This window comes from Venustampulla echinocandica (genome assembly GCF_003357145.1).
Source record: "Venustampulla echinocandica strain BP 5553 chromosome Unknown scaffold_0, whole genome shotgun sequence".
Lineage (NCBI taxonomy): Eukaryota > Fungi > Ascomycota > Leotiomycetes > Helotiales > Pleuroascaceae > Venustampulla > Venustampulla echinocandica.
Window position 1 is genome coordinate 2,736,706 of NW_022474205.1, and position 18,398 is coordinate 2,755,103.

Sequence of the window (18,398 nt, forward strand, 5' to 3'; positions counted from 1 at the left end):
CAGTACTCCATGCGCTCTTACAATACGCAGCACAATCGGGGCCATGTCGGGGTCGAAGTAGGACATGTCAACGTGCCGAGCCGTCAGAATGACCCCTGAAGCTAGTCGAGAAACAATGGTCTAGTTATAGCTACAAAGTGCCTAGGCAGTGTTCTGGATCCACACTCTACCAGAGTCGCAGTCTACGGAATAGCGCTTCTTTGGTCATTTCAGTCGCCGTTCGTATGGGGGGACTTGGAGAAGGCAAGGCAGGTAAGATGCATCAGCACGTGTGTTGAGAGTGATTACGAAGTACTGTACATATCGGAGATCCAACACTTATTCCTTCAATCAGAACCCAGATCCTGGGAATTTCAAGTTGCCCATTTGTGGAGCTCTGGATTGCGGGGCGAACCGACCCTTCCGGCAAACAATAGACAGGAACAAAATACGTAGAATAGCATCATCTAATATAGATCTCCATTGTTCTTATACAAGATTCGCCACCGTAACAACAAAGAAGGCAAAATTATCCCCTTAACCGATTCTAAGCTCCGTCCCATGCGAGTAACAAGACAAGTATACCTATCTAGCAAGTAATTGGGAACTTAGGAGTGCGGTCAGCGTTCCACACTCCCCAGTGGGTCTCGTCCGCGACGCTTCCATCTTGACCAGTGCTGACAGGCTTCCATGGCTCATCAAAGGCCTCGAAGGAGAAGACATTTACGCCCCAGTCGAGGATGCCGCAGATGGCAGTTTGCCAGTAGGTTTGTGCGCTAGAAACGCCTGGGACAGCATTTTGGTACTTGGATCCTCCGGTTGGCCAGCCTGTGATATCGTTAGTTGGTCGACAGCTTCGCGTGTTTTTCGACTAGAAAGGGACTCACCAGTTTCGCCAACCCAGAGCTCAGGGCCGTCAGTCAAGGAGCCTGCAACGTTCTGGATGTGGCCGAATGCTTGCATCATATCATCGAAGAAGCTGGCTGTGGAGTTGGCCAGGGTTTGGCCTTGCCAGTAAGAGAAACCGTTGCACAACCTGCGGTACACACGTATTAGTGGCATCCACCAGCAAGTGATAAAGACCACTTACAGGATATCAGCACCGCCCTTGATCAGAGGATCCGCAGTTCCATCCTGGTATTTGTTCCAGCTGTCTGCGGTTCCCACCTTGAAGGCGCCACCGACAGCGCTCTTGACATCGTTGATCTTCTTCAACAGCGTGTCACCCGTGAAGTTTCCTCGATACATCGTCTCGGACCCGACCGTGATGGCGTACACCTGGTCTTTGTACTGTGGTGCATATTTCACGACCGCTGCCTTGTCCACTTTGTAGGAGTCATCGGTATCTGGCCTGTTCGTATCAAGATGCTGTGTTAGCTACGCCTCTGCCCATAAGTATCGTCATGGCCGGAATTGGAACCATCAATTAGAAAGGGGAACCCACCAAATTCCCAAGATCACCTTGAAGCCTGCAGCCTTCGCAGCGGGCAAGATCTCTTTCGCGGTATCGCACTGGTCTGCGGCATAAGTGCGTACGAGCTTCGAATGTGCACCGATGACCTTGAAGTCGGCAGCGTAGTCCGTAGAAGTCTTGCACGTTCCGTCCGCGTTCTTTGCACCGAGGGCGAAGCCGAGACTTCCCGCTGCCGCCGCGAGGGAGGGGAGGGCAGCAATGAGGAGGGTAATTGGTTGCATCTTGAAAGTATTGCGAGGGTCTATTTTGGGTGAAGGGGTATCGCGGGAGGTAGTAAACAAAACGCGAGAGAATGCTGCGCGAAGAGAGAATGGATGAGGATCCGTACAACGAATGAGTACGAGATAGCCTCTACAGTGAAGGAATGGCGATGAGTTGGAAGAAGAAACGATAACCAGAAGAGTTTGTTGATGGTCAGCTCCTGAATCGTGAACCGTGATGCTCATGCTTCCAGGGTTGTAATTAAGGAGTACGGTAAACCCCGGCTAGGACTGCGCCTTTCCCAAAATGGACGAGTGGGCTGGAAGGATCACGTTTTCAGATTGGGGTACAAGACTACAAACATTGAACAAGAGCAGTTTGTTTAACTTGTTGCACAGGTTGCACAGTACTTCGTATGGAGTTTTATATTCCGAGTTTAATCGATCATTAGCATGGAGACATTGAACGGGAGTGGTTGCTATTCATTTTTGTATTCCGACTTCAATCAATCGTGATGGAGACATTGTACGGGCCACCTGTTATTCAGTTTTACATTCTAACTGCAGCCAGTCAGAATACAGGTCTAGTTATGATGTTTATTAACCCCATGCATAATGTTGTAATAGCATAAGAATGCCGGATTCGAACAAATATATGTATAACTAGAACCCAGATACCCTGCCTGGGTGAAAGGAACGCCGCACTCCGTACTCTATGCTTCTATGTTCTCCCCGAGTTCTCAGACTGACTTTAGACCAAGAGGTACGATGGCCCCCTATTCTTCGACAGCAGACGTGCCAATGTTTAGAGCATACATGCGGAATTGTACAAAAATCACAGCGTCTTCGACCATCGTCCCCAACGACCCAATCAGCCAAGGAAGGTTAGTAAGTATGTAGTCTTCATCCAGGGAGTGGAAAAGAATGCTGGCGCCATAGGTTGCATTTCCGACCAATGATAATATGAAGAAGAGAAGAGCAAGACCTATAGCCATATTAGATTTTGTTGAACGGATATTGATGAGATGTGACTATTACCTTCACATGACTTATCTCTATAGTTCTTGATAATTTGAGGAATTCGTGCACCCAAGTAACAGACAGCACTCGTATATCCCAGAATCGTTGCACCAAGAGCCTCTTTACCGGCTGCAGGATTCTCCCCTTCATCGGGACTAGGTTTCCAGACTCCCGACTGCCATGCAATCGCCCAGCCAGCAACACCGGCGGCGACCACAGCAAGAATACTAATAGTATTTCTCAGCCAGACACTTCCATCTCCGGCATCTTCTTCCAAAATCTTAGTGAGTGAGTCACGCCTATGGCGAATTGCGCTATGGGGTGATGAACTCCGTCGGTGAGATCCTGGAAGACCGACGGAGTCACTACTTCGTCGCCGAGTAAGGAGGGGTTCATGCTCAGTTGCGACCGAAGCAATAGACGAACTTCTAGCCCGAGCAACCACACTCCTGTAGTAGAGAACTTGGCTGATGAGAACAAAGTCCGCGATGCAGAAGTAGATGGCGAGAGCGATAACCGTCGGAACCAGATCAGCCCAAATCGCACCTGCGTCATGTCAGCACGTGAACAAGATGATTTGGAACCCACGGAGACTAGTTCGCAACATAGAAGGGAAAATCATTCTCTAGCCTAGTAGAGACATTTTTGTAGGGGCTGGGATGATTGAGACTTGGAAGCCGCACTCACCTGAAAGATTCGTGATATCACCAACCAGCCACACGCATAAAAACGCCAATGAAATGCCCTCAGCACTCCCCGTCTTGTAGTTCAAGATCAACTGTGGGACCTAACAAACAGTTAGAACACGCTAGACAAAGCTATCGTCGACCTATCTAAACATCACGCACCAGAAGAAAGATCCAAGTTGCCAAACTGACGCTTCCGAAGATTCCTGATAAGGCCTCCTGGGCTGTTAACCGGCCCGATAAGGTGTATAAAGCATCAGGAATTGCAGAAGACATGGTGGACATGCCGGTATGAAGGAAAGAAGAAAGGAGAAAGAAGAGGAGATATGAGAGGAGTCGAGTTCAAATATGGCACCTGTAGAGTCATGGGTCAAGTGAGCCTTTGTCTTATATCTCCCCCCCCCCCGTCGTCATCGTGATTGGTGTGTCGCATGCAAAAATTATCGCGCAGATCCTTACGTAAGAGGCTAGTGGTGACAGTGCATCCTGATTCCCGACCTTGAATACTTCGAATAATGTATCAAATAAAAACCACCTTTGCATAATGTAGCGTTCAAACCTCGACCTTCGATCGTCACCAAATCAGCTACAGCCCTTACAGAATCGTCCATACTTTGAAGCCATGTTAGCTATAGACGATATGTGGCTGCGGAGGGATGGTAGATACGGAAGAGCTTGAAGGCATACCGAGAGCACCGGGAAACGGTTTCGAAAGCTCCAGTCATTTGAAGGATAGCGCAGTCTCGATCGCTCATTGATACCAATCTCTCCAACGCTACGATGGTCAAACATTCTCCTATACTTCTCGAATGCCTCAAATCCGCTCCTCGAAGGAGTTCTCGAAGCTTGCTACGGTCCATTGTGCTCCTCAAACCGATGCCTTTACAGCTAGCTGCCCACCAACCACATTTGCACCCACCACGACCCCATTCAACTGTCGCCTTGTGCTTCCGTCAAGAATGCCCTACTAGAGCCTACCATCGCCTTTCCTACCCAACCATACTCCGCTGCTCCAGCATGTTCCCAAACCATACACGGGCTTCTGAAAATCAAATTTTATGGACATTGTTGATATACTCAGATCTCGTATGAATGAACTAGCTGGTCGGTCGGCAAGTATCACTTGACTAGGTGCAGAGGGCATTGGTGCGACTTGCTTCATGTCGTTATGCGATGGTTCTCAATGACCTCTACTAGTTGGGGCCGAGAATTCGCTGTCTTCCAACCATAGCTTCCATATTACCGTTCGGATGTGTTTTACCTCCTTGCGGACCTCTGGGATGTAAGCCCTACTCTCTCAGCCATGAGAGTTCTGCGATATGATCATGTGGCCATATTCTCTGCTTCCACTTGGTCACGGGAAATGCTTCCTGAACGGGGACAAAATAACGCAAACATAACAAAAGGGTCTGAATACACTCGAGAAAGCACTATCATTTAGACGATTAAGATATGCATACCTAGGTAGGTGCATAACTTAGGTCCTTGGTGATGAAGTCTTTCCAATAATGGCTTTGCTATGTTTCACTATATCGTTTTTATGCCACCCTAACAAGCTTTCTTTACCCAAGTGGCCACCCTTGCGCTACATCATTTTGCGTTCTCTTATTCGTGTTATGTATCTCTTAATTCCCGTTAAAGAATTTTGCTGCGCTGCTAGTCATCAGTATGTGCTCAGCCGTCTAATCTCCAGTTCTCTTCATTTGGCTAAGTTCAAAATATTTGATCCTCAAATAGTGCTTGTGAAGTTTCGGCAAAGGCAATTGGGAGCATCTGTGCTCCGCACGTATTATGTCAAGCCTGATTGTGTGTTTTAAGGTTAAATACAGAGCTGGTCTCAAGTGGGATCCCAAGTTGTACTCGGTACTGAAATTGTGATGTTGACTGGTGCCAAGAGACGACCTCCTTGCTTAGATGTTAACCCGCCGGATAAACAAGAATGGGGAAGCACTTGGCCCCATTCTTTAAATCCGTAGGTAGCATCGAAGCTCTTGGGAATCTTGCAATTTATCGCAAATCCAAATCTGCATAAATTCAACAATCAGATTGGCCATAATAAGTGGACGATCGTAAATCTGTCGTCGATATTACCTCTGCGTGAATCGCCACAACCTTATATTCCCCGGACTGCCGGGATGGCCCGGTGCATTAATAATTATTGGCATGCTAGTTGCGATGTTTAATGAGATGGTTCAGCAAATCACAATATATGCTCGGCCAAGTGGTGTGTGGCCCGGAGGTTTCGGCTATGAACAAGGAGTCGCCAATCGTCAGGGGCATGGTCCAATCCTACCATAAATTAGGCACTATTTGAATGTGTGGTTTGTACGGAAGAATCACATTGGGGAAAGTTCAGGGATAAAGATGAAGCCAATGGCGATTTCCTAGTGTGTCTATTACGTATCAGAGAAATATTACTATTTTCTTCTCATAGCACAGACGCCAACTCCGCGCGGTCGCTGTGTCTACAAATAAACATTTATATGAGCTGTTTGATGTTGTTCGTTTATCTAACGCTTAAATGAGGCTGAATGAGTTCGAGCAAATTGGTCGGCTATGACACTTCCAGTGAATAAAGCTATATTGAACCCGTTATTTAATGCGCGAGCAGTCTTTGGGGCTAGGATTGCATAGAGCACTAGAGGCAAATAGTATGGAGTATGTTCTAGCCATTCCGCGCTGTTAATACGCTGCCGATCCCTGAACGTCAGTGGTTGAAGAAACATCTTGGCGGCCTTGAGGGGTGAGCAAACTGTATTTAACTCCGGGCATCAAATTTGGATATATACGGCGCTGTTGGCGAGTCTCTTGGCAAACATTCAAGCAACCCCTCAAATATGATGGTCAATGAAACGGAAGCAGTTCACCACCGGCAGTTGTATTCGAGCGCCAGTATGGGGATAATCGATCGTATTTAATACCGGTCGAACCTGGCCCATCTAAACATCTATCGATTATTTCGACACAAAGGCTCAAGTCTGTTGGATTTGCAAAATGGGGTCATCAATTCGAGCAGTCGGGACTCTTGGAAAGGTCTTCCAAGTGGCCTCCCTCGCGATCCTCCTTCTCGCCGGCCAAGGCTTTTCTACCCCGATCTCTTCTGCCCAGTCCGCTGCGGCTGATGAATATGATTACATTGTTGTGGGCAGCGGGCCTGGTGGCGGCCCACTGGCTTCCAACCTTGCGAGAGCAGGCTACTCAGTGCTGCTGGTTGAAGGAGGAGACCAGAGCGTGGGTGGCAGTGGTAACCAATATCCACCAGAAATAACGTGGGACTTCTTCGTCAAGCACTACGAGGATTCGGAGCGTCAGATGAAGTACAGCCATCTGACATGGCGACTCACAGACGGGTCATACTGGGTGGGGCGTGACAATCCGCCTGCAGGCGCAAAACTGCTTGGTGTATACTATCCTCGTGGTGGCACTGTAGGAGGCTCGTCCATGATCAATGCGATGGTCACATTTTTGCCCAGCGATAGCGACTGGAACCATATCGTAAATATAACGGGCGATACTTCCTGGAGGTAAGTGGCTTTTCCGTATATCGGTGCGAGACCTTTGGTAGCGATTGCTCACAATTTCCTAGCTCCGACAACATGCGCAAGGTTTTCCAGAGAATTGAACACAATAACTATCTCCCAAATCCCACCCCTGGTCACGGCTTCGACGGTTACTTTCAAACCAACATGGCGAAGCCCATGAACCTTACCAATCCAGGTCTCGTTGCCATGCAAGCCGTAGCATCCTCACTTGGCAAGGACCCGAGCAAGGTGGTTGACTATGTCAATACTGACCCAAATGGCCTGATTACCAACAGAGATCAGGCTACGGGGATTTTTGGGCTGCCTTCACATACCAAGTCCAACGGCCAACGGTTTAGCTCCAGAGACTACATCGTCGAGACACTTAATGCCGTCAATGCTGACGGAACAAAGAAATACCCGTTGACCTTGCAGATGAATTCTCTTGCCACACGGGTACTCTTTGGCAATGATACCGCGTGTGGTACGGCGAAGCCACGAGCCACCGGCATAGAAATCATGGACGGGAAATCATTGTACAGCGCTGATCCCCGGCATAATCCTAACAGCAAAGGCTCGATCAGGCAAGCCACGGCTAAGAAAGAAGTCATCCTGTCGGGCGGCACATTCAACTCTCCCCAAATACTTATGCTAAGTGGGATTGGTCCCGCAGACCAGCTGAAGCAATTCAACATCCCGGTCTTAGTCGACTCGCCTGGCGTAGGCCGTAACCTACAAGACAACCAGGAAATGCCCATTGTTGGCCAGTTCGGTCAGAGCGGATTTGGAAATCCCGGTGGCTGTACGATGCTCAAAACTAAACATGCAGCCTTCGACGAGCGCGACATGTTTGTATTCCAAGGCCCATTTGTATTCCGAGGTTTCTGGCCCTCGAACCAAGCTAATGCTGCTCTACCTCGAGATCCAACCGGCGCGTACGGCATGTCGATGGTCAAGATGCATCCGCAGAATAAGGCAGGAACTGTCAAGCTTAGTTCAGCCAATCCACAGGACATGCCCGATATCAACTTCAACCTATACGCTGAGGGGAAGGAAACTGATATGGGCGCCATGAAAGATACCATTGGATGGGCTCGGAAGGTCTATGGGGCTATCAAGGCACCTCAGGGACCCGTCAAGGTCTTGGAGCCGCCATGTTCTGGCACTCTAGATGCTAATGGAGGCTGTGGAAAGGACGATGAAGATTGGATTACCGCCCAGACCTTCGGTCACCACCCAACTAGCACGTGCGCCATTGGGGCTGATGATGATCCGAATGCCGTGCTGGACTCGAGGTTCCGCGTGCGCGGCGTAGCTGGACTAAGGGTTGTTGATGCGAGCACGTTCCCTAGGATTCCTGGTGTTTTCCCTGTTGTGGCAACGTTTATGGTTAGTGGGAAGGCAACGGATACCCTTCTGGAAGATGCGAAGGCAGATCAATGTTGATTGTATAAGATTTAAATGTCAATTTGATATGGATATCCTCTGTATTGGATTGCAAGTTCCGTATAGATACCCATGGGTTGTAATCCGACGACTTTATATAGGTTGTCCCTATTCGATGCCGTCCGTATTTTGATAGCGTGGGCAAGTTGCCAAGCTAGGTCTCCGCGTCGACTACTCCGTATGGGCAGGTATTTTGAGGATGAGCAAGCAGGCCGCGGCGGCCTGGTGGTGGCCGATGGCTCGATCCGCGTAACGTATATTGTCGTCGTAGCTGATGTCTTCAAGTCTCGCTCTGGGCTTCTTGTTGCTAGCGAACACAAGCCCGCCTGCTCAAAAGGCATGTCCGTCTATCGCTGTGCATATCCATGCTCGCTAACGCATGGGGATGAGGGCATTCAGAAGGTCGCGTCGAACAGTTACGAAGTACCTGTAACCTGGAGGTGCACTGGCGAAGCAAACCCCTATACTTACGTAATCCATGAGAGGGGCTTGCTCATGACGAAATAGGCATAGCCCCTGGCACCCTGATGCCAAGCTCAACCCGACAGGGTTGTTCACGCCTCGACAAGCTTTGCCCTTCATCCTCTGTTGGTGTATTTATGTCCTCCTTGAAACCAATTATTTATGACTGATATTGATCATAACATACAATTAACAAGATGGACTTGAGATCGCTCGGCTCCCTTGAATTGCCTCTTATGGTATGAAAAGCAAATAATGCATATTTCCCTTCCCCTCAGTCCATAATCACTTGGTGACTTTGACATCTGCTAACTAGAGCTGGTGCTTTAGGCAGCCTTCCATGTCCGTCTCCGCGATGGCAAGTTAAGGGACCTCGTCACACCTGTAGTCAAGGATGGTAGGGTTGGCACAGTATATGCCATGCCAAATCTTACGCCGCCGATTGCCACTGTCGCACCTACACTTTCCGGTGACGAAAAACTACTAAAGGCGGCTGCCGTCGTAATCTTTTTGGGTTCTCTCTTTCTGAATCCAACTTTGACCCCAGAGTTAATCGCTCATGCCGCTGAGACGAGTGAAGTTTATGGGGTGAGTTTCTGAGCGTAGATGGAGCACTATACTGACTTCTCCCTAGATCAAATTATATCCAGCTGGTGTATGACTGAAAAGTTCCCTGTCGAAGAGTCATGGCGTGAAAGCTCGAAACAGCGTTAACTATTGGAGTAGGTACACGCCAACTCAGCCAATGGAGTATTAGACATTATGCAATACTACCCGATTTTTGAGGCGATGCAGGAACACAATATGGTTTTAAACCTGCACGGGAAGGCTGTGTCCTCATCTCCAGACACTACGGCATTAAATGCTGAGCATAAATTTCTCCCTCAATTACATAAATTGCATGCCGCTTTTCCCCGCTTGCGCATCGTCTTAGAACACGTGAGTACGAGGGCAGGACTGGATGCCGTCCGTCAATGCGGACCAACGGTGAGAACCCCTTAGCCAGTCTAAAGTAGAAGGCATAAGTATGGTTGATAAATACTATAGGTTGCAGGGACTATCACAGCACACCATTTGCGGATGACTACCGAAAACGCCGAGCAAGATTGCTTCAACCTTTGCAAGCCTGTTGCCAAAGATGTGGTTGAACTGTGGTCCTCCCTGTATATTAGCTCCTGCGCCTAACTGCATTGTAGACACTTGACGACCGCATCGCACTTGTAAGAGCAGTAGTTGAAGGCTCTCCTAAGTTCTTTTTTGGTAAGTGGCCCCCAGTCTCTCCGCATAACAATTTATATGTGATTAAAGCCAGTAAAAGGAGTGATTGTGCGCCACATCCTGCTCAGGCGAAGAATGAAGATGGCGCTGCAGGTTGCCCTACCCAAGGATCGCGTACTTCTCTTGTACTCGGTGCCTTGGAAGAGGGGCTGGATCACGGATGGATCACTGAGAAAGAAGTCACGATGGAAGCCATCGAAAGCTTTCTGTCGAAGCATGGCGGAGCATTCTACCAGATCCCTGAATTCCTGAAGTCACGTATCCAATTAGAAAGGCGAGGCGAAACCGTACCGGAGTTGGTTACATCTAAAGATGACAGTGTTGAGGTTGTGCCATTCCGATGCGGAAAAGAAATTTGGACTTTAACATGGATAAATTGATTTGAAGCGTGGCGGAAATGACTCTGATCAAGTCAAATATTTCAAGTAATGCCGACCATTTTGGCTTGTATTTTTTAGCTTATCAAGGTATTTTGGTGCATAGCCTCCATTCCTTATACGCGGAACTGGTTTGTTCTACTCTCCACACTTTTTTGCAGCCTGGGAGCATTGGATACCCATATTGTTTAGAAGTATGCCAATCATCTAGAAACCCTCTAACCACCTCCCACGTGGGGCAATTAGCGCTCGGCTAGAAAGGAACAGTCCGTTCTGTACAACAACATGGCCTGGGAATAGGCAAGGCCTTCGGGCCATATTATTCCAGTGACTGTGGCCTGCCAAACATAGCACCAAACATTTCTCTGGACGAATCAAGAAGACATTCTATTCGTAGCCATAGTGCACATTAAATAGAACGCTTGGAGAGAATAACTTATCATTTGCCAAGTGACAAAGGTCCATGCGAAGCTACTGGCCAGTTGGGCTATCTACAAGGGAACACTGGCGTAGAAACTTTCATGGCAATCGGGGTGCTACTCAGACAGGAATTGTGGTTGCACAAATCCCATAGCCTAATACTCCATATACTAGACGATATCCACGAGACCGCCGGCACTTGCCTGGGATACTACTGATTGGTTGCCACAGTATCCGAAATAATTTAATTATATTATAAATATTTTCCGAGAGATAGAAGCTCATTTGCCAAGAAACGTGCCGAATCGTCGGAAATCAAGATATTTAGCGTTTGGAAGACTACTGTATCGGATCTCCAATCCGAGGTAAAATTCTATAGCTGTCTATATATATATCCAACACGGAGCCAAGCATTTATAGTGCATCTTGATACTACTTAACAACACTAACAATGATTGAGATACTTGATAAATCACTTTACTAGAAAGCTATTAAGTCTAACATGTATTGGAAACTGCTCCTTGCGGCCGTGGCCATCATGCCCGGTGTCAATGCCGGCGCAACACTTCGTTTCTCGTGCTCACAGCTGGTTGTCGACCGTCTAGATCCGTAAGCCAACCCTGAATCAAAAGGGGAGCTAGACTTCTAACATATAGCTTGTGCCCAGCGTGCAATCCCGGAGTGGTCGGATCCCCGCATCTTCACCAGATCGTGGGAGGAAATAGCTTCAATGCCAGCATGGACCACGACGTCCCTTCAGGTTCGACATGTACCAGTTGCACCCCGGCCGAAGACTTCTCCAACTACTGGACCGCTACGTTATTCTTCCGCGCAAGGAACGGAACATTTAAACGTGTTCAAACCCTAGGCAATCCACTTGGATTTGGCGCTGCCGCTGGGGGCCAGACCGTTTACTACCTCTCAAGCGGCAAGGTTACTGCTTTCAAAACAGGTTTCCGCATGACCGTTGGAGATCCAACCTTCCGAACTCAAGCTCAAATCAAGCAGTATCCCATGCTCACCTTTACATGTCTGCAAACTAGCACGACGAGAAGCGGCTCGACCACCAACTTTCCAACTGGTACCTGCAAGGTTGGAATCATGGTTAGCATCCGATTTCCAACTTGTTGGGATGGTACGAACTTGGACAGCCCCAACCACCAAAGCCACGTCGCGTACCCATCTGGCAACAGATGCCTATCCACTCACCCCGTCTCAATCCCCCAAGTTTTCTATGAGACTATTTGGGATACCTCGCCCTTCAACGATAAGTCACAATGGCCCGCGGATGGCTCTCAACCTTTTGTCTGGTCTTTTGGTGATAAGACGGGCTATGGCAATCATGGTGACTACATCTTCGGCTGGAAGGGTGACGCCCTCCAGAAGGCCATGGATGCCAACTGTAACAGCGACCTCCTTGGAAACAACATCAACTGCCCTGTGCTGAAGTCACAGTCGCTTCAACAGGGTAATCAATGTACCAAGCAGCGAATAGTCAAGGATGATCTCGACGGCTGGCTGACCGAGCTTCCTGGCGGCGTGATGATGAGTTGATAGTCATTCGTTGACTCGTTGAGCATCAACGAGTCAAGCTAAATATATAAGGACTCCAATGCCAGCTTTCAGGAGATGCTGAGAAACAGGGCGTAGTAACACTAGGTGGTGATGCCTATAGCGAAATTATACATTCGTTGAGAGCTTCTTTCTTGTATCAAATTAAGCTTTTTGCAGGTTCCCAGGTTATTTATGATGTCCGCTTTAGGGTGGTCTGTGCGCGGGTAAAAAGGGGTGGGGACACGGAAACCTTCAGGAGGGAGGACATACTATTATTAGGTATTGCATCATTCCCCTTTGCGAATATTATAATATCTTTACTTCTTAGTACCCACCTTGTATCATCCCTAGTGTAGCCTTTAGTATCTATGGCACAAACGTTGTGCGGTAAGACTTAGATCCTTCAAACTTAGTATCATTTACATCGCTATAGAGGTTAATTTAAAAGGTAGGGATCGAAGTACTAAAGTGCGGCATGAAGAGAGTCGTATAAAATACAGCTTCGTAACACAGCAAAGTAACGTATCATCTTTTGTCGTAGATGATAACCCGTAATATAATATGAACTTATTAGGTTTATAGGAATTGTTTAGAACTCAAGGTTTGTATTTTCATTTCATATATATTACCTGCATAGTTGCCCCTCCCCTTCCATTTAATGCGGAATTTATCGCTTGTTCATAAAATACAATGTGCCACCCCTATGCCCAAAATATACAAAATAAATCGCTGCAAAATGCCGTATGCAGAATGGTATCATCCTTACTAAATGGGCTCCCGAATGTGATTTTGGTATCAAAAAACAAAGAAAACCGTGCCGTTGCGACTGCAGTTCTATCACGTGCCCCATTCGCTATGATTCAATTCACTCTCTGTAGGAAATTGCGGGCATGGCTTAAATCGACGCCACAGCCACTGGCCAGATTCCCTACACTTCTGGTGCCCGCACTCCCCACCAGGCCGTAGCCAGATTGATAGCTATAGCCAAGTGGACCGGTGTACGGGTCTAGGCCTAGCATTTGGTGGGTCGAGCTATTCCTAGCATGAATGTCTTGGGGCATTTGGGTATCGTAATCTTGGTCATCTGCAGGGAAGTAATCTTCCTCTGGGCCATGTTGGTAGTAATCTTGGGCCGGGGCAAGGGAAGAGCCATATGTATGGTGGTATGTCTCCGAGACCGCCCGTTCTTGCCACTGCCTGCGATGATGCCCAGTGGAATGTCCAATCCACGATTTCTGGGGAGCTTGATCAACCCCTCTATACCCACCCGTCATCCCGTATTCGAAAGGCTCTGTTCCGCTAATAGGTCCCGCGCTTTCTGATCGTCGGATGTCCATGCCATCACTCAATCTCGATTCATTTTCGGAGTCAAACGAAGTTACGGCGGTCCTTGCTCGGATGCTTTCCATGCTCTTTTTGGCTCGCAAAACAACCTCTGCCGATCTTCTTCTCTCCGCCCAGAAATCTTTCTGTTTAGCCCAATGATCGGACACCTCATTATGATCTGAAGACGAATCTGGAGGCGCACATGGTGGTGCTCGATCCGGGCCAGGTGCTATAGGTGGCTTGCGTAATGGTGGTGCAGTTGTATGACTATCGATAATAGTCTGGCTTGATTGGCGTTGGGTCTGCATAGACACTGGCGGGGGTGGTTTCTGTCTCGTTTGTTGTGAAAGAATTGAATCCTCTGCGGTATCTGCTTTCTGAACACTTTGCTTTTGGAAAGACTGTGAGACTGGGCTCTTAAAGGGAGTTGGGGAGTGTATTTTTCGAGCGCTCCTGTTTGTGTGGGATTGTGGTGGGTATCCGCGCGAATTGCTCGACGACGTGGCTGACGTCCTTGACTGTCTATTACCCACTAGCGCTGAGTCGTAAGATTTTCTGCTTCGGAGGACATTCGGGCCTTGCGGCTCTTGGAATGCACTGCGAGCAAGTTGAAAACGGGTAGCAGCGTCTGCTTCGAGTTGAGAGGTCATGGATCTGGGTCGTACATTCGTAACTGAGCCGCTAGGTATGGCTGTGGGGTAAGGGGGTATGTCATGTGAAGATTTTCCAAGAGAAGATGCGACCGCTTGGACTGAGGTGACGTGGGCTTCGAAATTGCTCTGCTCCTCATCAACCCTACTTGGTGCAGAAATCTGATAGCTTGGCTTAGTCTGGCTTGAGCTTCTTTTGCTCCCAAACGACTTCCAGAAAGGAAGTGATTTCGACTCGGGAACGGATGTCGAATATTCCGGAATAGTTCCATGCATAGGCGGTAGCTCACCGTGCAGCCTGGTAACACTAATTTCGTCCCGGACTTCGGCGCTTCCTACTGATAGAATAGTCCCTAGAGTATCTTTGCTTCGTGCTCGTTTGAGATCAATGGTGCTAGTTGTGGTGTTGGGAAAGCTTCCAACAGGAACTCGCTCCGCTTTTTTTGCCATAGAAGGAAGACTCAGTCTTCCGCTGCTTGAATTGATTGCTTGAATAGGGAAGTTTGGGCCCCCTGGAGTAGCAATGGATTCTGGGCGAGGTTTCTGTATTTTATTGATGCGTCGTTGCGATTCCGCGTTTGCCGTTGAGATCTTGGAACTACTGGACACATCATTGTAATATGGAAGTCCATTGGACGCATCGAGGGTGATAGGTAAGCTCTGTCGGAAGGGGTTTGCCAACATCCCAATATGAGTTCGCACTTCGGGCTTTTGGGGTGGTAAAGTAGAAGTACCAGTCTCTAATTCATGAATATATGGTTTGAGAGGCGCTACAAAGGAATTTCTCGATGGCTTTGAAGTTGTTTCCGGCTGGAGATAGATACTTGCTAATGATGGTTGTGTGGGAAGTGCTACTTCCGAGGCTGGCGACGTAGAATATGTGCTTGCCGCCACTCTGGAAACGGGAGATTTTGCTGGAACTGTGGGCATGTCTTTTGGAGGAACTGCAGGTGCTGCGTCCCTTTTGAGCGATCTCAAAGAAATAATCGAACTATATCCACTGTCCGCCTTGGCCAAAGGCTTTGAAGCCACATCCAGTGGTCCATTCCTCTTCCTCAAATCGCCTACACCTCCATATCCTGAATCAATCGATCTTGGGGCAATTCGAGCGACATCTTGCGCTGGGCTAATGGGTTCCAGCTCAAACAGATCATCCTCTACAGCCATATGCTTACTTGTAGCTTGCAGTTTTGGAGATACAGTTGGTGACGCAACGAAGGAGAATGGACTTAATGTTAGCTCCTGCGCGTAATCATTGGCCATTTCCACCGCTTTCCCTGGGGAATATTTATTCTTGAAATCAAAAAGACCAAGAGATGGATCGAGAGCTGTCAACTGTGTCTCAATAGTCAACGGTTTGCGTTCACCTTCAAGAGATTGTCGCAATGGAGATTCCGCTCGAACAGCATAAGCTGGCTTGGTGGTATTATCTGCGGAAGAAAGTGCTTGTCTGGCCTGGCTGACATCAAGCTGTCGGCTGGCTCCTCGCCTTCTTTTACCCATGGTCAAATAATCCTCCTCGGCGCCGGTAAGTCCCCCGTCGCTGAGATCTGGGCTAGCCTCTCCGTTGGTTATTCTTAACGAGCCGAGCTTGAATGCGCCAATATGCCCATAATCTAAATCGGTTGGTGTTTGTACTCGCTGTCCTGGAGCAGTCAGGCTTATTTGTTGTCCTAATACCCCTTGACTTAATATTGAAGATGAAGCTGGCACCGCAGGGTGGTAATAGTAGTCCTGCAGTTGCTCTGCACGTTTTAATTGAGAGGGCAATGACTGCCGAGAGTCATTCCTGCCATTTCTTAATTCAGAGGGTAATGACTGGTGGAAATCATCCCCGATATAACTCCTCCTTGTTGCAACCCCGGGTTGCTGCAATGACCGGCGCCGTATAGGACCATATAACGTTGTATCCGACGTTGTTCTCGGTAGCGGCGTATTCGAAAGCTGGGAATGCTCCTCCTGGCTGTATAAAGAGACTCCTTTCAAAGACTCTACCTTCTCGGCGGGTGTCAATTGGACTTCGGCGACCAGTGATAATCGTGGGTGATGCTGCGTGTGCGGGACGTGCTGCAAGGACATACGAGTATTTGGAGGTCTGCTAATTGGGAGAGTTAAAGAATGCGTCGTACAAAGGGAGGGGTTGGGGGCGGGAGGGGAAATTTACTGGTGCAAATCATCGATTGAGTGGTGAAGGGTAATAGAGTTGGCGGATGAGTGTCTGCGAGTACGACTGTCCAGAGGAAGTCGCTCGACAATTTCGGTGTCAGGGCCAGCAACTATCTCTGGATTCTGGCTTTGTCCTTGTATGCTCTTTGATCTGAAGAGACTGATCCGTTTCCACCGTGTCCGATCGTTTCCCTCGTTCCCGGCCTCGCGGGAGACATAGTTATATCCCAAATCTGTAGCAGAAGGATTGTTGGATCCGGGATTCCGGCGACTCGAGATTGCTGGGCCTTTGGAGTTCAACAGGTTTCCGGTTGTGTTTGTTCTCGGTTTCGACAGTTTATTCTGGGCACGTCGTCTCGCGCTGGGGGCGGATTGCTCGTTGCCCATAATGAACGGGCACTACCAGCCTCGTGTTTTTGTGAAATGAATCCCATCCATCATTTATCCGTAACAATTACGAACAAGTGCTCAGCAGGGCGATGGGAGTTGGGTAGTTTGGATTTGACGCTGGAGAGGAGAAGGGAGGCTTGAAGATGGGGTATGGGAGTCTCATACGTAGTATGCGGCGAAACAAGGTCGATGTTGCAAAGGCGGGGGGTGCTTGGCGTACTCGTTGTGAAGATTGGATAATAAGCTGTCTAGGACGCCTAGTAGTAGCAGGGGCCGCAAGCAGGTCAATTTACGCAGCAAGCAGGGAGTGGAATCTTGATTTCTGAAAGCAGCATTCGCTTCAGACGACTGTCCGGAGTTCGAGCACACGTTGGGTTTCAGGAGATGTCGGCTGGGGCGGATGGGCCACAGTGTGCTCCGGCATAAAGAATCGCGTCACTTTTAAAAGCCCGGTGTTAGTGAAACAGCTGGATTCTTTGAGATGTTGGGCAAGGGGACCTAGAGAGGTATATATCAAAGCTCAAGGTGGCGAGGAACGAAGGGAATAGGAGAATTGGCCGATTGCAAGCCTATCTCTCATGAGGCCTAGTCATGTGTGCCACGACACCTTCTTTTCTTTTCGGTATGATTTTTATGTCTTAGATTTTGGTTGAATCTGGAAATCTAGTAGTTTCCGTGGTCTCAGGTCTCAACTTCCTTGGGAGGCCATTGGCGTATGACATCGTATTACCTCTGAACCCCTGAATGGGGTTGGCCAACTTCCAGGTAATAAACAAGGCTGGGCGGCAGTCGTAGCACCCGCAAGGGGAAACTGGGGCAGGGGAGCTTTGGCCATTGACGGGGTGCTTTGCAAGATGATCGTCAGCAGGCTGGGATATCCCTCCACAGCTCCTCCCCGCCCCTATCACCTAACCACATTCTTCGTAGACAGGTGGGGAATGTCTCATCGAGATTTGGACCAAGAGAGCCGAAACGAGGACATGTGGCGGTGCACGCTACACGGAGAAGCCACGGGGCATATCCTCCGTCCATATGCAGGACTGGTAAATAATGCTCCAAGTCCAATAATGCGCCAGACTTACGTATTCGTACGTACTTCGTCCACACACCATTTTCGAATTCGAAATGCTAGACCATGCCGGATTGCTCGGTCATGGTGTAATCACGGTCTCTACTCTGAAGAATCCGAGCCTAGCGATTCCTGTGTATTGTGAAATCCTCGTGCAAGTAGGGCGCTTGTCAAGATCTCGAGATCCGCCCTCTGGGCATGTCCTGTGGAAAGAAACGCAGACGTTGGTGACTCGCAACAGGTGGCTGCACCGACAGCGAAGGGTCGCGCCGGTACATTGCAGAGACTCAGTGGAAGAAGTGCATGATGCCATGAAGGTCGGAGCCATGGGGAAAGCAGGAGTCAGAAGCTGGGTGCATGTCGCCATCGGTCAATACTCG

General features: G+C 48.7%; 6 protein-coding genes across 6 annotated transcripts; 3 read left to right on the forward strand and 3 right to left on the reverse strand.

Annotated features, from left to right (window-relative positions):
- Positions 1-568: 568 nt before the first annotated feature.
- BP5553_00839 (putative Glucan 1,3-beta-glucosidase) lies at positions 569-1,674 on the reverse strand (the record flags this gene model as incomplete). Its single annotated transcript, XM_032009462.1, has 4 exons — positions 569-807; positions 867-1,015; positions 1,070-1,330; positions 1,424-1,674. The coding sequence occupies 4 exons, from the start codon at positions 1,672-1,674 to the stop codon at positions 569-571; spliced, it is 900 nt and encodes a 299-aa protein (XP_031873516.1).
- Positions 1,675-2,429: 755 nt separating this feature from the next.
- BP5553_00840 (Uncharacterized protein) lies at positions 2,430-3,635 on the reverse strand (the record flags this gene model as incomplete). The annotated part of the gene is made up of 4 exons (XM_032009463.1): positions 2,430-2,638; positions 2,692-3,219; positions 3,361-3,460; positions 3,522-3,635. The coding sequence occupies 4 exons, from the start codon at positions 3,633-3,635 to the stop codon at positions 2,430-2,432; spliced, it is 951 nt and encodes a 316-aa protein (XP_031873517.1).
- Positions 3,636-6,353: 2,718 nt separating this feature from the next.
- Positions 6,354-8,326, forward strand: BP5553_00841 (FAD protein; the record flags this gene model as incomplete). The annotated part of the gene is made up of 2 exons (XM_032009464.1): positions 6,354-6,883; positions 6,946-8,326. The coding sequence occupies 2 exons, from the start codon at positions 6,354-6,356 to the stop codon at positions 8,324-8,326; spliced, it is 1,911 nt and encodes a 636-aa protein (XP_031873518.1).
- A 659-nt stretch (positions 8,327-8,985) lies between these two features.
- Positions 8,986-10,446, forward strand: BP5553_00842 (Dihydroorotase, homodimeric type; the record flags this gene model as incomplete). The annotated part of the gene is made up of 7 exons (XM_032009465.1): positions 8,986-9,027; positions 9,119-9,376; positions 9,423-9,443; positions 9,515-9,775; positions 9,836-9,931; positions 9,985-10,048; positions 10,097-10,446. 7 exons carry the CDS (start codon positions 8,986-8,988, stop codon positions 10,444-10,446), a joined length of 1,092 nt encoding a protein of 363 aa, XP_031873519.1.
- A 955-nt stretch (positions 10,447-11,401) lies between these two features.
- Positions 11,402-12,417, forward strand: BP5553_00843 (Uncharacterized protein; the record flags this gene model as incomplete). Its single annotated transcript, XM_032009466.1, has 2 exons — positions 11,402-11,472; positions 11,520-12,417. The coding sequence occupies 2 exons, from the start codon at positions 11,402-11,404 to the stop codon at positions 12,415-12,417; spliced, it is 969 nt and encodes a 322-aa protein (XP_031873520.1).
- An 860-nt stretch (positions 12,418-13,277) lies between these two features.
- Positions 13,278-16,946, reverse strand: BP5553_00844 (uncharacterized protein; the record flags this gene model as incomplete). Its single annotated transcript, XM_032009467.1, has 2 exons — positions 13,278-16,491; positions 16,558-16,946. 2 exons carry the CDS (start codon positions 16,944-16,946, stop codon positions 13,278-13,280), a joined length of 3,603 nt encoding a protein of 1,200 aa, XP_031873521.1.
- Positions 16,947-18,398: the final 1,452 nt, after the last annotated feature.